At 37.8% G+C, this 15,219-nt stretch overlaps 1 protein-coding gene across 3 annotated transcripts in view; it reads left to right on the top strand.

Moving 5' to 3' along the window:
- MED13L (mediator complex subunit 13L) overlaps positions 1 to 15,219 on the top strand; it is a 204,317-nt gene that overhangs the window by 154,143 nt on the left and 34,955 nt on the right. For all 3 annotated transcript variants that reach the window (XM_069795321.1, XM_069795323.1, XM_069795322.1), the window contains 7 exons: positions 341 to 445; positions 4,313 to 5,041; positions 6,260 to 6,482; positions 7,485 to 7,590; positions 8,016 to 8,140; positions 9,552 to 9,651; positions 13,236 to 13,456. In XM_069795321.1, the coding sequence (XP_069651422.1) occupies positions 341 to 445; positions 4,313 to 5,041; positions 6,260 to 6,482; positions 7,485 to 7,590; positions 8,016 to 8,140; positions 9,552 to 9,651; positions 13,236 to 13,456 (1,609 nt within the window). The remainder of the gene's footprint in view (positions 1 to 340; positions 446 to 4,312; positions 5,042 to 6,259; positions 6,483 to 7,484; positions 7,591 to 8,015; positions 8,141 to 9,551; positions 9,652 to 13,235; positions 13,457 to 15,219) is intronic.

Here is a 15,219-nt window from a genome sequence, read left to right as displayed (position 1 = left end):
TCATGGCATGGTGTGCCCTGAAATCATTATTTTTTCACTATTTCCATGCAATTTTCTCATTGGATATATCAGAAGAATTTCCAGATTCAGTTTAAATTGCTTGCCCCTTGTTTCTTGTGCTCAAACTCCAGACAGAGCTATCTGACGTAGAGCTGGTACCATTCTCTCACATAAATCAAACTGTAAGGAAGTAGAGGGAACTACTGTTAAATACAGAATAAGGTGAAGTAGAAGGAAGTAATTTATCTGAGGGGAACATACGTGAATTTACGCATACACATTTTAAAAATTTTGGGTTTTGAAAAGATGATGACTACTAAAATAATTCTATCTTCTTCAGGAGGAATCAAATTACAACTGCAAATTTGGAAGAGGAAGTTCCTAACAGCACTGTTTCTTGGGATTTTGTGGATCCAGTCCAAAGAGTCAGTTGTTCTTGTTCCAGGTGAGGTTTGAAGAGAGTAAGCATTTATCATTTGGAAGAGCCCTGTTTAATTCATGTAGAGGTACACTTACAAAAGGGAGTTATGTTTTAGCTGAGAGAAGAGGAAACTCTAATATCAAAACTGTGATCATCACTCATATTCAGGTGATTAATATGCGTCTCATATCATCATCACTTGCAGTAGTCAACTTGAGTGGAAAAATGATCCTAGACTAGAAAATGGGGCCTAGAATCACTCAAACGTTTCTTGTTCATAATGAACTCATCCTTCAGGCTTTTCAGGAATGTGAGCTTTAATGTGTGGAGTGGTAAGACTCACGATGAAGAGGGGCCAAAGCTGCATAAGTTTCAGAGCATCCCAATTGAGGGCTAGTGCTATTGTCCCTGTTGGGAAGAAGAGGAAAAATATCCCTAAGAATCGCTTTACTCCATGTACCTCTAGTCAATCTGCCATGACTCATAGGACACCAAAAAACATCCAAGAGAATATAAAACCTTTGCAGCATGGTCATCCACTGTGTCGTGGTTTAACCCCAGCCAGCAACTAAGCACCACGCAGCCGCTCACTCACTCCCCCCCCATCCAGTGGGATGGGGGAGAAAATCAGGAAAAGAAGTAAAACTCCTGGGTTGAGATAAGAACGGTTTAATAGAACAGAAAAGAAGAGACTAATAATGATAATGATAACACTAATAAAATGACAACAGTAGTAATAAAAGGATTGAAATGTACAAATGATGCGCAGGGCAATTGCTCACCACCCGCCGACCGACACCCAGCCAGTCCCCGAGCGGCGAATCCCTGCCCCCCCACTTCCCAGTTCCTAAACTAGATGGGACGTCCCATGGTATGGAATACACTGTTGGCCAGTTTGGGTCAGGTGCCCTGGCTGGGCATGAGAAGCTGAAAAATCCTTGACTCTAGTCTAAACACTACTGAGCAACAACTGAAAACATCAGTGTTATCAACATTCTTCACATACTGAACTCAAAACATAGCACTGTACGTAGCTACTAGGAAGACAGTTAACTGTATCCCAGCTGAAATCAGGACACACTGTCAACTGATCAAAAAGAAATCACAGTTCAAAGTTCTGGTACTACTCACTCAGGAAAGGCAAACCAGCACCACCAATTCTGCTTAACCGTTCTTAAAATTATGAGAGAGATGTTACAGGGTTACAAAAAAACCAGTTTCCAGTGAAATAGTCCTGTGAAACTGCTTCTACTGAAACTTTTAATTCCCAAGGTCACTATCTACTTAAAAGATTGGTAAAGATGTTTTTATAACCTAAAGAAGTTATTCCTTAAGTATGCACAGATGTAAATGTCATTCTTATGATCAAACAGAAATGCTGATCGTGCTATGCTAAGCGCTTTGGGGTTTGGTTTTGTTTTTTTCCTGTCTCATCCCCTCTCATCCCCCTCTGCCCCCCTGCCCCTCTCCAACTGCAGTAAGGGTCTTTGCCAAAATAATAGTCAACACAACAGCCAGTGATGTGGCTGAAATGATTCTCTGCTTTTTGTGTTTGAGACATAGCTGGTTTTCTTTTTTCGTCTTTATTTTTCTTTTAACAGCGAGGCAAACTTGAGAATAATGCTGCTGTTAATAATAGTATTTAATATATCGTCTCACCAAATCCTTAAATGTGTTGTCTGCCACAGCAAACTCTGCAGAGCTTTCTTTATAGATTCGGCTGTACAGAGAAATTCAGGAATGTAGCGTTCTCACAATCTCCGAAAGGTTGTCGATTAGAAATTTCCATTGTCCAAAATTGAATGAAGAGAGATTGTGTCCTTGTACCTTTTGTGTTTGACTTCTCATGAAGCCAGTTGTTTGTTGTGTATTTAGAAGAAGAGATAAAGGGATTGTGCATCATATGGAGGGCAGAGTGTTCAACCTGGAGACCCTGTGCTGTATCCGAAGTGAAAGTGTTGCTCTTCTGCAGCCTTGCTCTTTACCCCTGGTTATACGTTGCTTGTATGTATACACTCAAGAGTACAGAACAGATAAATGTTTTGTCAGGATGCCAAATGTTTCCTATGGAAAGCTGAGGTCCAGCTTCACCTGGAAAGCATGGGGAATCAATAGTGGACAATGGAAGCCTGATTCTATGGATAGGTTCAGCTGCATCTGCAATTTCACACTGTCTCTTAATACCTCCAGTGATAACTACATCATGCTGGAGTTAGTAAACACAGCAACTGGGAAATTAAAACATTATTCTTAAAATGAAGGTGGTACCCGATTTCAAACAGCAATAAAAATTTTCTGTACAGCTGCAGAAACTGGACAGCTACTGTCCTATAGATACTGTTTTAGTCATTACTGTGCCATTATATGTATTGTATAAATGAGAGTATAAATGTCAAGATATGATCTTAAATATGGAGTCTTAAAGGGTTGTCTGGTACTCAGCATCACATTCAATCTTCTATAGACCCAACTTTCTGTTTTTCAACACACAATGTCTAAAATAATTTTCTGCAGTCAGTTAAAATATGGTGAATGATGGAGAATTAAGTGAATGAAATGTTACAAGAACATGCTTAAGGCAAATCTTCAGTTACTAGGGCATTAGCTCCATCCACATTGTGGGTGATTGCAGCTAAAGACCATCTGCTACAGCAGAGAATTTGCAACATGTCCTGATAACAGCAAAGCCCACAAAGAAAGCCAGGACAATACCACACGACATGGATGGTTACAGGAAAAAGATGTAGCAAGTACAAGAAGTTGTATTTGTACCATTTGACAGCCGCTGTGTACTATAAAACTTGGATCTTTTCATAGCTAAGTCATAAAAGCAGAATTGGTTTTCTTCAATCTAGTAGTCCACTTTACTTGCGATAATGTAGTTTATCTTTGTGAGTAAAAACCATATCATATGTTTCGTGAAATGTTTTGTTGCTGTCCTAGATATTTTTTTTATAAACAAAAATAGGGATGGAGTGATTTATTTCGGAATGGTATTTAACTTTAAACAGGTATAAATATTAAGCACAATACATCTTTCAATTCTGCTTAGCTTAAAAACCCAAACAACTAAACAAAAACCCCAGACACAAAAAAGGCCAATAAAAATATGGACAGAGTTAGATGTCCCTCTTGTAAAATCCTTGGGGACCATCAGCTGCATGATGAAAATACCGAAATACTGAAATTCAGTCCTGTGCTTCCCAGTCTTGAGACAAATTGAAAAAAGCCGTATTAAAATATGAAGCCAGTAATAAGTTTGTATGTTACTGCATTTTTTGGTTTGAATATTTTAAAATATTTATTCATGCTCTCTTCATCAGTTGGTAGTTTCTTTTTTCATTTTGTTTTGGTTTGGTTTTGGACTAGAGTTGTAGTTATTTTTCCTTACCTGATATAGAGGAGAAAACTGCCATGAAAGCATCCTGCCATGTATTGCGCCTGTGAACATAACTAAAACAATTTTGATCTGTATCTTTTGTAACAGATGCTCAAGAGTGTGCAAGAGTAGTGGTGCAGTTCCACAGCAGTCATTTTATTTGAAAGGCTATCTTTCTTTAGGGTAATGAAAGCAACAGTAGCTTGGATTTGTTTGTTATATTACCTTTCATCTGAGCAGTACTAAGCTTTTATAAACATTAAATCTTGCCTTTGAATGCTATTTTCTGGAGACTGTCATTTTCCATTTTATAGGTCAGAGAAACGGCAGCCAAGTTGGCTTGAACAACATGGTCCAGATCATGTGACCATTCCAGAATCTGTTAAAAGATCAGGAATAGACATAAGATTTCTCAATGCTGTTCTTCGGTTGGTTGTGGCGTGGGGTTTTTTCCCGTTAGATCAGATAACGGTATAAACTATGCAGTGACTTGTTTCTGCCTCTGCTTTCAGGCACAAGGTTTTCAAACAGCGTTGTGCCGCTGGCTCCAGCCGTCCCCCAACGATAAATCAGCCAGGATTCAGCATGGGAACATCATCTTCTTCATCATTGCCACCTCCCGCCTCTTCAAAGCACAAAACAACAGAGAGACAGGAAAAAGGAGATAAACTGCAAAAAAGGCCTATGATGCCATTTCACCATCGGCCCTCTGTGACTGAAGAGCTATGCATGGAGCAGGACACATCAGGGCAGAAACTGGGATTAGCAGGAATGGAGCCCTCTTTAGAAGTCCCTAATTCCAGAAAATATGAGAAGCCGCTATCTATACCTGCTAGAAATCCAAGCAAGCAAATTAATATGAATCCTATGGATTCACCCCATTCCCCTACTTCCCCTCTGCCTCCCACACTTAGCCCCCAGCCAAGAGGTCAGGAAGCAGAGAACCTGGACCCACCTTCCGTACCTGTAAACCCAGCACTCTATGGCAGTGGGCTGGAGCTTCAGCCATTGCCCAGCTTAGATGATAGGACAGTCCTTGTTGGACAGAGGTTACCTCTGATGGCAGAGGTCAGCGAGACAGCATTATACTGTGGGATAATTCAGAACAATGAGTCACTAGATATGTGGAGGACCTATAGTGTCCCATCGAGTGACGATCCAGAGTTCAGGCCACCGGATCTTCCGTGTGAGAGATACGATGCCAAGATGGAAATAAACTCAGACAGCACTGCACTGAAACGGTAAGAGGGTGAATGGATCTGACTGGTGGTTTTATTAAATTATAAGCACGACCAAACTGTGTTTTCAGTTGAAACTGAAACAAGCAGGAGGCTTCACTGTAACATCAAAGATGATGTATGCTGGAGATAAGGTTAAATACTTAAACAGAAATGTGTTTTTGTATGTAGTATGTCTTATTTTTGTCCTATCTGGCTTTCTGTTGGACACTGTAAAAACTGATTAATATTTTTGTAACCTATATCACAGTAATTTGAGCAAATGTAAGAGTTTTATTAAGCTTATGTCTTTTGATCATATAAAAAAAGAAAATCGATGTTTAGTTATGCAACCTTCCATCTACATAAATGCTTGGGTTTGAGTGAAATTCTGTTTATGGCACTGTAGAAGCACTTCAGTGTGGTTTGTCCAATTGTGTGGGTTTAATAAATTGCACTGTACCATGCTTTCTGTAAGTAGTAGCTGATACTATATTACAGAATAATACTGCTGTTTTGTAAACCCACTGTTGGATCTTCAAAATTGATAGAAACTTTCCTATTAATTTCAGTCTCTGAAGGATTGAAACTGAAAACCCTAACAGTCTCTCTGGTCTGTACACAGAAAAGAGCAAATGCTAATCTCTTGTAAATTGTTACTTTAGAAAAACTACAGTTAACATACAGTGTTTTCCTCCATGAAGAACATGAACTACCTAAATTTTAAGGAATTTTTAGCTGTCTCTTTCTTTTATTTTTTTTAAACATGGATTTTCTTTTATGCAAAGGTATTTATTTATTTTTAACTTTAGCATGAGAATTTGAATTAATTTTATGACGGCTTAAAAATTACTTTTGCATTTTAACAATGCATATTAAAAATGTACCAAAGAGAGTAGTTAATGAAAATGTGTATGCTGAAACTGTGGAGTTTGCTAGGCTGAAAAGGTTATGTGTACTTCAAAGTATTTTGATTTATATAGTGACAAGATTAATTCTTTTTTTCATTGTCCCAAAGTAGTTCTTAATACAGTAAGATGTTTAATATTAAATGTAGGCAAATGCGTCCTTTATTTGAGGAAATAAAGTATTTCTACTAGATCAAGGAGAATGGAGTGAGACATGGGCTGTATTTGTGTGTGACAGCTACAGATCTCAAGAGCTGTTATTTTTCTTTGCTGTAAAAGGTATGTTTGTTTTGTTTCATGATGGCATTGTTTGCTTGTTTATTTTTACTTTCAGGCTCTTAGCACAACCTAATAAACGGTTTAAAATTTTGGAAGAGCAGAAACCAGTGCAGGCACTGAACTATCTTGACCCCTTGCCTCTACTACAACAACCTGGAGAAGGCTTGGGAGACGCTAGTGATCCTTACACTTTTGAAGATGGTGATATAAAGTACAGCTTCACTGGCAATAAAAAATGCAAACTTGGGGCTGAGAAAGATCCTTTGAAAAAGAACAAGGTAACGTGTAAATCCAGAGTCTTTATCATTAATGTTCTTATTGGACTTATAGTACTGTAGCACAGTATTTGCTCTACAGCTCTCAGGAAAACACAAGCCTGTTCCACAAATCAAAATCAGAGAGATTATGTATTTCTTTCCTCCACTGGCTCACAGGAAAAAACTTCATTTCAGTATGGTATTTTTGAACTGGTATTTGTTGCCATCCCTCTGAACCTGTTTGTATATGAAAACACTGCTGTTGCAAGGAATACTTCCTGTTTACATATATTCAGCTTGACCAGCAGCAGGTTCCAGATTTAAGCTAAGAAATAAAATACTTTGATCCTTATATTCACTTGTAGAGATGAAAGAATTTGCTGGGCTTTTTTTTTTTTTTTTTTTTCTTGCTTGCTTCAGCTTGACATATCACCTCATTGGAAAGCTCAGATCTCTCCAGCCCAAGTTTATTTTTCTTCCCTTGAGCAAAATTAGTGTAGCCTTCTGCTGAGAGGATTTGTGGTAGGGACACTATATCGGTTTGAACATTTCCTTAGAGGTGTTCTTCCATATGTGAAAGAAAACAATTTGATCACTATTCTTTGGTCATCACCTTCCCTGTATGCATGATAATTCTTATGTATCTTGCCCATTATGGACGTGTTTCATTGTCTGGCTACTCGCTCATTTGTTCTTGTGCGGGTAGCCACCACGCTTAAAATTCCAGATGATGTGTTTTCTGGAGAAACTGAGGTGGGTAATTATCTGTACTGGCTATCAAAGTTAAGTGATGTATATGGAATCCTTTGTAAGTCATACACAATATTACTTGATGTTTTTCCTGATATGCAGATAAACAGCAGACAACTGTGTGCTTTTCCTTTCTTAATTTTTTTTTTTTTTTTTTTTTGCTTCTCAAAGCATTTAATCCAGAACCCTGAGTTTGGCTTGACATAGGAAAACAGTTGTTCTTACATAGCTTAAATTAATATTCATTAAAAACTCCTGGATTTTTTTGTATAGTCAGAAGATGGAATTGGTACCAAGGAAATCCCCACAACAGGTCATTCTACACCAGTTCCTGATGGAAAAGATGCCATGTCTATTTTCAGTTCTGCTCCTAAGACTGGTGAGTAAAAGCTCTTTAATTCACTCTGCAAAGCAAAAATACTCAAAGCTATGCAATAAAATCTGAAAGGAAGAATCACATACTGAACATTTTGCTGTAACATGAGAGCTATAGACAGCTCCCGAGATGGAAAAAACTTGATTCTGCTCGTCCTTTTTATAATAAAACAATTTTTTTTTTTTTTTTTTTTTTTAATTAGAGTATTAAAGTTGAGCAGTAGCTACCTTCATTCTTTCCCAGTTGACCTTCGGTGCTTGCTTAAAACTGGACTGCAAGGCTATTTCTAGGCTACATCATAGAAAAGGGGCCTCAGTGATTCTTGCTTGTCCCCTGTTTAGAGTGAGAAGTAAAATTGAAAAAAGGCTATTTTGGATTTCATAACTTTGCTCCCATTTTTCATGTGTTTTTCCCTTTCTTTTTGATAGATACCCGGCAAGACAATGCTGCAGGCCGAGTAGGCTCTGGTAGCCTCACACAGGTGACAGATCTGGCTCCATCACTTCATGATCTAGATAATATCTTTGATAATTCAGATGAAGATGAGCTTGGAGTAAGTCTTTGTAGGACTGAGCATTCTGTAGAGTTAAACCTTGGCCAAAAAAAAAGGAGGAGGAGGATGGAATTCTAGTGGGGAGCGATTATCCCTAATAGATAGGAGAGAGTTTCCAGGTAGGCAGGCTTGGATTTTAACTAGGAAGAACTGCTAGCAAAGAGAGGTGTCCTTTCAGGAGATCCATCAAAGAGAGAAATCATCACTGTCTATAATTCAGGAATATTAGGAGGTCATTTAGGTAACATCAAAGCTTGTGTTGTCTGACAGTTTTTCAGTTGTGAGGGGAACCTGTATACAACTAATTTGCTGACTCAGTCATTGCATAGACAGGCTATGAGACTACGTCCATAGGTAGAGCAATGTAGTTGCTTTATAAATGCATTACATTGAGTTTTGTGTCGTCCTTAGCTTTCGTCAGTATTTTGTGTGTGTTTGAGAGTTACGGAAAAGATCTTAGTTTCATTAACTGGTGATTTGTTCTTTTACCTTGTCTGAGAAGCTGCCCAAAGAAAAATAAATTCAACCTTGCTGAATTTCAGTAATTCTCTGAAGCATGTTTCTTTCTATTTCTACGAGCAGTTTATTTCAGTACAAAGTGGAATAGCTGCTGAATATTAGGAAAAACAAAAGGAAAAGCAGATGTACATCAATTACTAGGGAAAAAAATCAAGACACATGGAAAGGCAAACATTTGAATAATTACTATTTTTAAGCTTAATCTAATATAACCATACTGATACAGAAGGTGATCCTAAACTGACTGATAGTAGATAATAGCATTTAAAAGTCTAATGTCTGGTTCTCAGCAGTACTTTTCAAGTATACCAATTTATTTACCACTTCTCCCTCTTTTGTGGTTCCACACAAACTGCACTTAAGATGCCGCAGTTAATATGCAAATCTACTAGAGGACTGTTCTGTCAAAATAAAAAATTACCTTTTTCTGTGAAGTTGGCCTGGACAGACCTAATGTTCTTCCCATCTTAAACCTTGCATGTGTTGAGCTGTCCCCTGTAGTAGTCTGTTAGTGGCATTCTTACTCTCAGTGCCATATTCTCATGATTACCTTAGAGTAGTCCAAACATGGAAGCAAGTAGAGTAGTCGCATTAATTTCAAGCTCAGTGTTTGTGATAACATTTTCAATATAATTTGTGTGTATATAGACAGGGGCAATGTATAGACAGGCAAATATTTCAGAGACTTTGTTTTGTTTTGTTTAGTGTTGAAAGAGAGAAAAAAAGAAATCCAGATTCCTTGGGGATGGGGGGAGCAGATGGGAAAGTTAAGAAGTACACTTTTTCCTTTCTTGTGAAATCTCATTCAGACAGTTTTCAGAACTTTTAATAGCCTATGAATTCTAGTATTTTGTATATTTTTTAATATGGTATGTGATTATTTGTCTTTTAGGCGGTATCACCAGCTCTCCGGTCATCAAAAATGCCTGCAGTAGGGTCTGAGGAACGCCCTGTAGGGAAGGATGGTAGAACAGCAGTACCTTACCCACCAAGTAAGTAGCAACAACCGATTGCCACTTTGTTGACAGTTAAAGGCAGTATGGTAGCTATAAGGAGATTTTTTTGTAGGAGGCTTATAATGTCACTCTTTCAGAACTAAGTAGTATGTGCTTATTTTGTTCTGTAATTACCAGGTGCCAATATTAAAAGAGGATAAACAGATTTTAATGAAAACAGTGGATGGTAATACAGACATATGTTTTTAATGTGCCTACTGAGTTTTGAGATGCTCTTCTTTTGACATTATTATCTTAGACTGGAACTGTGGGAGGGATTTGTTACAAATCTGCATTTAGAAGCTTTCTCCTTTATTCTCAATTCAGTATTTAATCTCAGTTAATCGCTTAAACCATTACCATATCCCTCTTTAAGTATAAATCATTCTTCTTTTTAAAGAATTGAAGGAATTTAAAGCTGTGACTTACCAATTGGCCATTATGGTGCAACCTGTCTTGGAAGAAAACTGCATTCAGCATTCAACAAATTCACATTAAAATCACTTCCAGGGTTTAGTATAGATGTGGAAGTGCATGATTAAAATTGAAGAACTAGGTTCTAACTGAAGACCCATTGTAGACCTTTTACAGATGGTTATGGTAGAAGTGATGCTTGTGGAGGCACTGCACATGTACAAGGAAGGCTATAGGAGTGCAGGAAGGTTAGAAATTAAATTTAGTATGCTGAAAATATATGAATTGCAGATTAAAACAATAGGGCTTTTTTCTAAGGACAATGCCAACAACTATTGGGAATGATAACTTCTACTTTCTGAGATATATGGCCTTTCTTGCATTTCTTGTACCTGAAAGGAGGTTGTAGTGAGTTGGGTGTTGGTCTCTTTTCCCAAGTAACAAGTGATGGGATGAGAGGAAACAGCCTCAAGTTGCACCAGGAGAGGTTTAGATTGGATATTAGGAAAAATTTCTTCACCCAAAGGGTTGTCAAACTTTGGAACAGGCTGCCCAGGGAAGTGGTTGAGTCACCATCCCTGGAGGTATTTAAAAGACATGCAGATGTGGTGCTTAGGGACATGGTTTAGTGGTGGATCTGGCAGTGTTAGGTTAACGGTTGGACTCAATGATCCTAAAGGTCTTTTCCAACCTAAATGATTCTGTGATTCTATGATTCCATTTATATAGGTGGCCTTTCTCTTGAGATGAAAGAGACATGTGTATATGTATGTGTGAGAGAGGAGGGTGAGTATTTTTGGTATAATACTAACCAATCAAGTTATGAATTACAAATTCCTTAGTGGTGAGGAGGAAGAATGTTTGATTTTTTGTGGCTGCTATAAGCAGAAATCAAATCTCTCTGCAAATCATTCTTTAATGCCTTCTCATTAACTTCAGCTGGTAATGAGAACAAATTGAGGAGAAGAAAAAAAACAGTCTGAAGGAGATGAGTCAGAGTTTTATGGACCCATAAAAGCTGTGCTGATTTACTCAAATGTAGAAGTCTGAAGTATACAGAGATTGGATTTTGACAGGTTTAGTTGATCCATAGCTTTTTAAAATATGCAAAGCTTTTTCAAGCGTGACACACATGAAAATGAATAACGATAGTTAGCCTGTTGCTGTAGGGTTGGGGGATTTTTTGTAATTAAACTTTTTTATGAATCTGCACTGCAGAATTTTGCTAGCTGGAGTGAGCTTGAGTGTGAGAATATGATATACTATAGAGCTATATGAAACAAGTTAAGTAGATACACTCCACTTCTGTTTTGTAGCTGTCCCCTTGACACCAGCTGTCGAGGTATAACAGTATCTGCAGGGAACTGAAATGCCTTCTACATCATAATAAAGTCCTACTGACCACCTTTCATTTTAACCTTCCTTCCTGTCCCCCTTTCTCCAATTTCGAAAGCACACTTCTCTTTGTTGAAAAACAGAGGCAGTAGCTAATCCAGCTGGCATCCTGAAGCTTATATTTCATACTAGCATTGGGTGGAAAATAGTTTTTTCCATTTTACCGAACCTGTTTTCAACATTAATTTGTCCTGTATCAGGACAAGACTAAGGTCTTTTAAATTCAAAGACTGAGAAGGAGGGAAACCCAAAAAACCTGAGTGGGAATAATTCATAGCCCATTATTTACTCTACTACTCCAGGTTGTGAAAGACTTTGGGTTCAGCTTGGACCGTTATTATCAACCGAACTCCATTTTTAGAGGACTTCACCTATTTGAGTTGTTTCACTTTGTCTAAAGAATTAAATAGACTGGCTGTCTCATCTCTGTGCACAAAAGAACAAAATTCAGGTTTTGCCTCTGTTAAGAGACATCCTGAGGTTGCAGCATCCTACAAAAATGTACTGTTAGTGTATGTATTTGTATACTAGATAGAATTTTAAGTCCATCACTTATTTCTGTCTTTTTCAGTTAGATTTTGAGAGTAGTACTATGTTTCACCAGTTTGGATTTCCACAACACAGTGTTTACCAGTCAGAAATCCATCTGTATTTATTTATGAATTTTCCATAATCTTTATGGTGCAGAAGTTATTGAATACAATTATGTTCTTGTGTCCTATCAACTTGGGTTGGATGTATGGATAGAAATGGAAATGGAAGTGGGCATTTAGTCTGTCAGAAAAAGTGTTTAAGAAGAGACACCTATGGGAATTTACCCTTATATAATTTGAGTATTTTAACAGTGAATTCACCAGAGTGATGGTTATGTCCATAGAATATCTGTCCTAATTCAAGTCAGGAAAAGATAGCATATACCCTGAATTTTAAGCAAAATAAATACAGAAGCTGGTAGCTGGAAGGAAAAAGAATTTAGCTGGGGAGAAAATAGAAGACTGTTATGATTTTTGTTTGATTCTGTTACACTTTATAAAGCATTTCTGTTGGGGTTTTTTGTTTGTTTGTTTTGCTTAAAAAAGAAAAATACACTATGGATGATTACATTACGATCATTTACTGAGAAGTTATTTAGGGATTTTCCTGGCTTAATGTCTTGTGATGCAAAATTATAATTTTGTGGCTTCCACTTCTGGAACCACTTTTGGATGCCTGGTAGTCTGATTCTTGAGCAAAATTGCCTATGTTTGTGTTAGCAACAGTAGCCTGTCTTCTCTTCAGGAGTTATGTTGCTACGGACCAAATGAGACTACAATGACTGTATGTCAGTGGAAAAATGCAGCTAAGTGCACACTAATTCCAAAAGCGTCCCATTTTAGGGCTCAGTATCAGCTCTAAAAAAGGGAAGAAACTGCTCCTTAGTAACAGTTGCTGGGGTGAACTTTGCATTAATGTCAATTAATCTCTTGTATTATGAGATACTTTTTTGTTGCTGTTAAAATTTTACATAGAATTTGTGTATCTACCAGTTTGTTGTTTCTGCTGAATCATAAGCTTGCAAAGTATCCCTAGGAATTTTTGGAATTTATCCCTAGGAGTTAACTTTTCGTCTAGATTTATATTGGTGTCAGAACTCCAGTAAGTCTGTAGAACCCTTGCTAGGTTTTAACTCATGAAATAAGAGCTATTATGGAGTTGGTCACTTCCTGTTTTATTGGGTTTCCTTGAGAATTTGTATTTTAATGATTAACAGTGCATTATTTCATCATATTTAGCTGTGGCAGATCTCCAAAGGATGTTCCCAACACCACCTTCTTTAGAACAACACCCTGCCTTCTCCCCGGTAATGAGTTATAAAGATGGAATAAGTTCAGAGACTGTGACTACCTTGGGAATGATGGAAAGTCCTATGGTCAACATGGTTCCAACTCAGCTTGCAGAGTTTAAAATGGAGGTGGAAGATGGACTAGGTAGCCCTAAACCTGAAGAAATTAAGGTATAGTGCCAAAGATGCGGTATTTTTATAATCTTGTTTGTGTATGTTTTGATTTTTATAAACAAGTCACATGTATTGTAGTGTGTGTAGCAGACTACTTTAACAAATGTGAACTGGATCCATAAAAAGTACATATCAGTCTTTAGCTGGAAAAAAAATTCTTCTCTAGTAAAAGAGCTTTTTAATTGTTTCCCTGACTTTAACTATAGGTATTTTTCTTCTCGTAATTTTATGTTTGTAATGTTTGTGATTGTTCTCAGGAAAAAAAACAATATTGTATGTGAAATGAGCCCTATGCCTAACAGAAAGAATGTACGTATATGAAAAACCATCATACTTGTGACTAAGTAGCAGTTAAATGATTTATTTCGTCAGATAATTTTTCTGTAGCACCTTTTATGTATAGCCACTCCTTGCTGCCAGTCTCTGGAGATGCAGCTGGGATAAAATCATGCATGTAGAAAGGCTGCCTTTTTCTCTCTGAAATGTTGCCTTTTTTGGTTAGGGTTGAAAATCTCTGAGAAAGCCCAGGGGTTGAACTTGCTCTGTTTCTTCTTCAGCTGATGTTACTTCACAAGTTTTAAGGCCAGATGGGACCATTCTTATCTGACTTTCTGTATAACACAGGTCAGGTAATGTCACATAGTTACTCCTATATTGAGTCCTATAGTGTATCTGAGTAAAGAACTATTTTTAAATGGGGACTCTGCTGCTGGGTACTAGTACTCACCTTCCCGGCTTTACATATCAAGATGTATCCATTTTTCCATAGCATCACATAAAAGGACTTAACATAAGCACCTAGTGTACATTGATTTGTATTTCATTGTTCCATCTTTAGCACAGGTTAAGAGGTAAGATGAAATCATTCTGCCTGCTTGTGTGTATTCTGCATTACTTAACTTTTTGGGCCAATTTTTGTCACCTTTGTCAGGAGTTATCGTTATCATATTTCCATGCATATAGCCTGAGGGGTTTTTTTAATTTAAAAATGCACATTTCTGTGTAGAAGTACACATCACCTTGTTCTGCAGCAAGCTCATTTGTACACAGGTAATAAAAGAGGAGATACATGCTATAACTCTGTCTTCCTGGTAGTCCCCAACCCTTGATTTTATAGCCTAATTCTTCTCCTTCGGGCCCACCCTGTCCCTAATCTGCCACAGCCTGTTCCTTCTATTTCAGCAGCCATTTCTCTCCCCAACACCACCTCCTTTCCTCTCATTTTGTGCTCCTGTGAATGTTGGAATTAACTGAAGGCTTATTTTTAAGCATCTGCATTGCTGAGAGTGCTATACACCGAAAGATACAGCACTTGCAGTTGCATGGACAAGAAGTGGCTATATATCAATATAAGAATACTGATAGGTAAATTTATCTTAGTATAAATTATTTAGTCAGCTATAAATTAGTAAATTTTCCTGCATGGCAGTAATAGTATACCTTAGGCAGACTGAAAGTGAAGCACAGGCAAGTCACAGGGTGACTTTCTCCATCAGAGCGTTCGGTTTTGTCCCTGGGGCAGGAGGAAGTCCCTCTCCCTGGGAGGAAGCGAGACAGCTTGTTGCGTTCAGGGATTATGTCTCCGTATTACGATAAAGTGTGTCTAGTCAGACCCAGGGGTTACCAACTCACAGGGCTGCAAATTAAGCCAATGCCTGTGAAGGGGCTGAGCTGGTAGAGAGCTTTTACAACAATTCTGTTGAGAAAGAGAGACTTTGCAAAAGTGTAAGGGAGTTAGTGTGCCCCTCGTGAAGACAGTT

Source organism: Haliaeetus albicilla, chromosome 10 (genome assembly GCF_947461875.1).
Source record: "Haliaeetus albicilla chromosome 10, bHalAlb1.1, whole genome shotgun sequence".
Classification (NCBI taxonomy): Eukaryota; Metazoa; Chordata; class Aves; order Accipitriformes; family Accipitridae; genus Haliaeetus; species Haliaeetus albicilla.
This window is presented reverse-complemented; position numbering and strand designations above follow the sequence as displayed.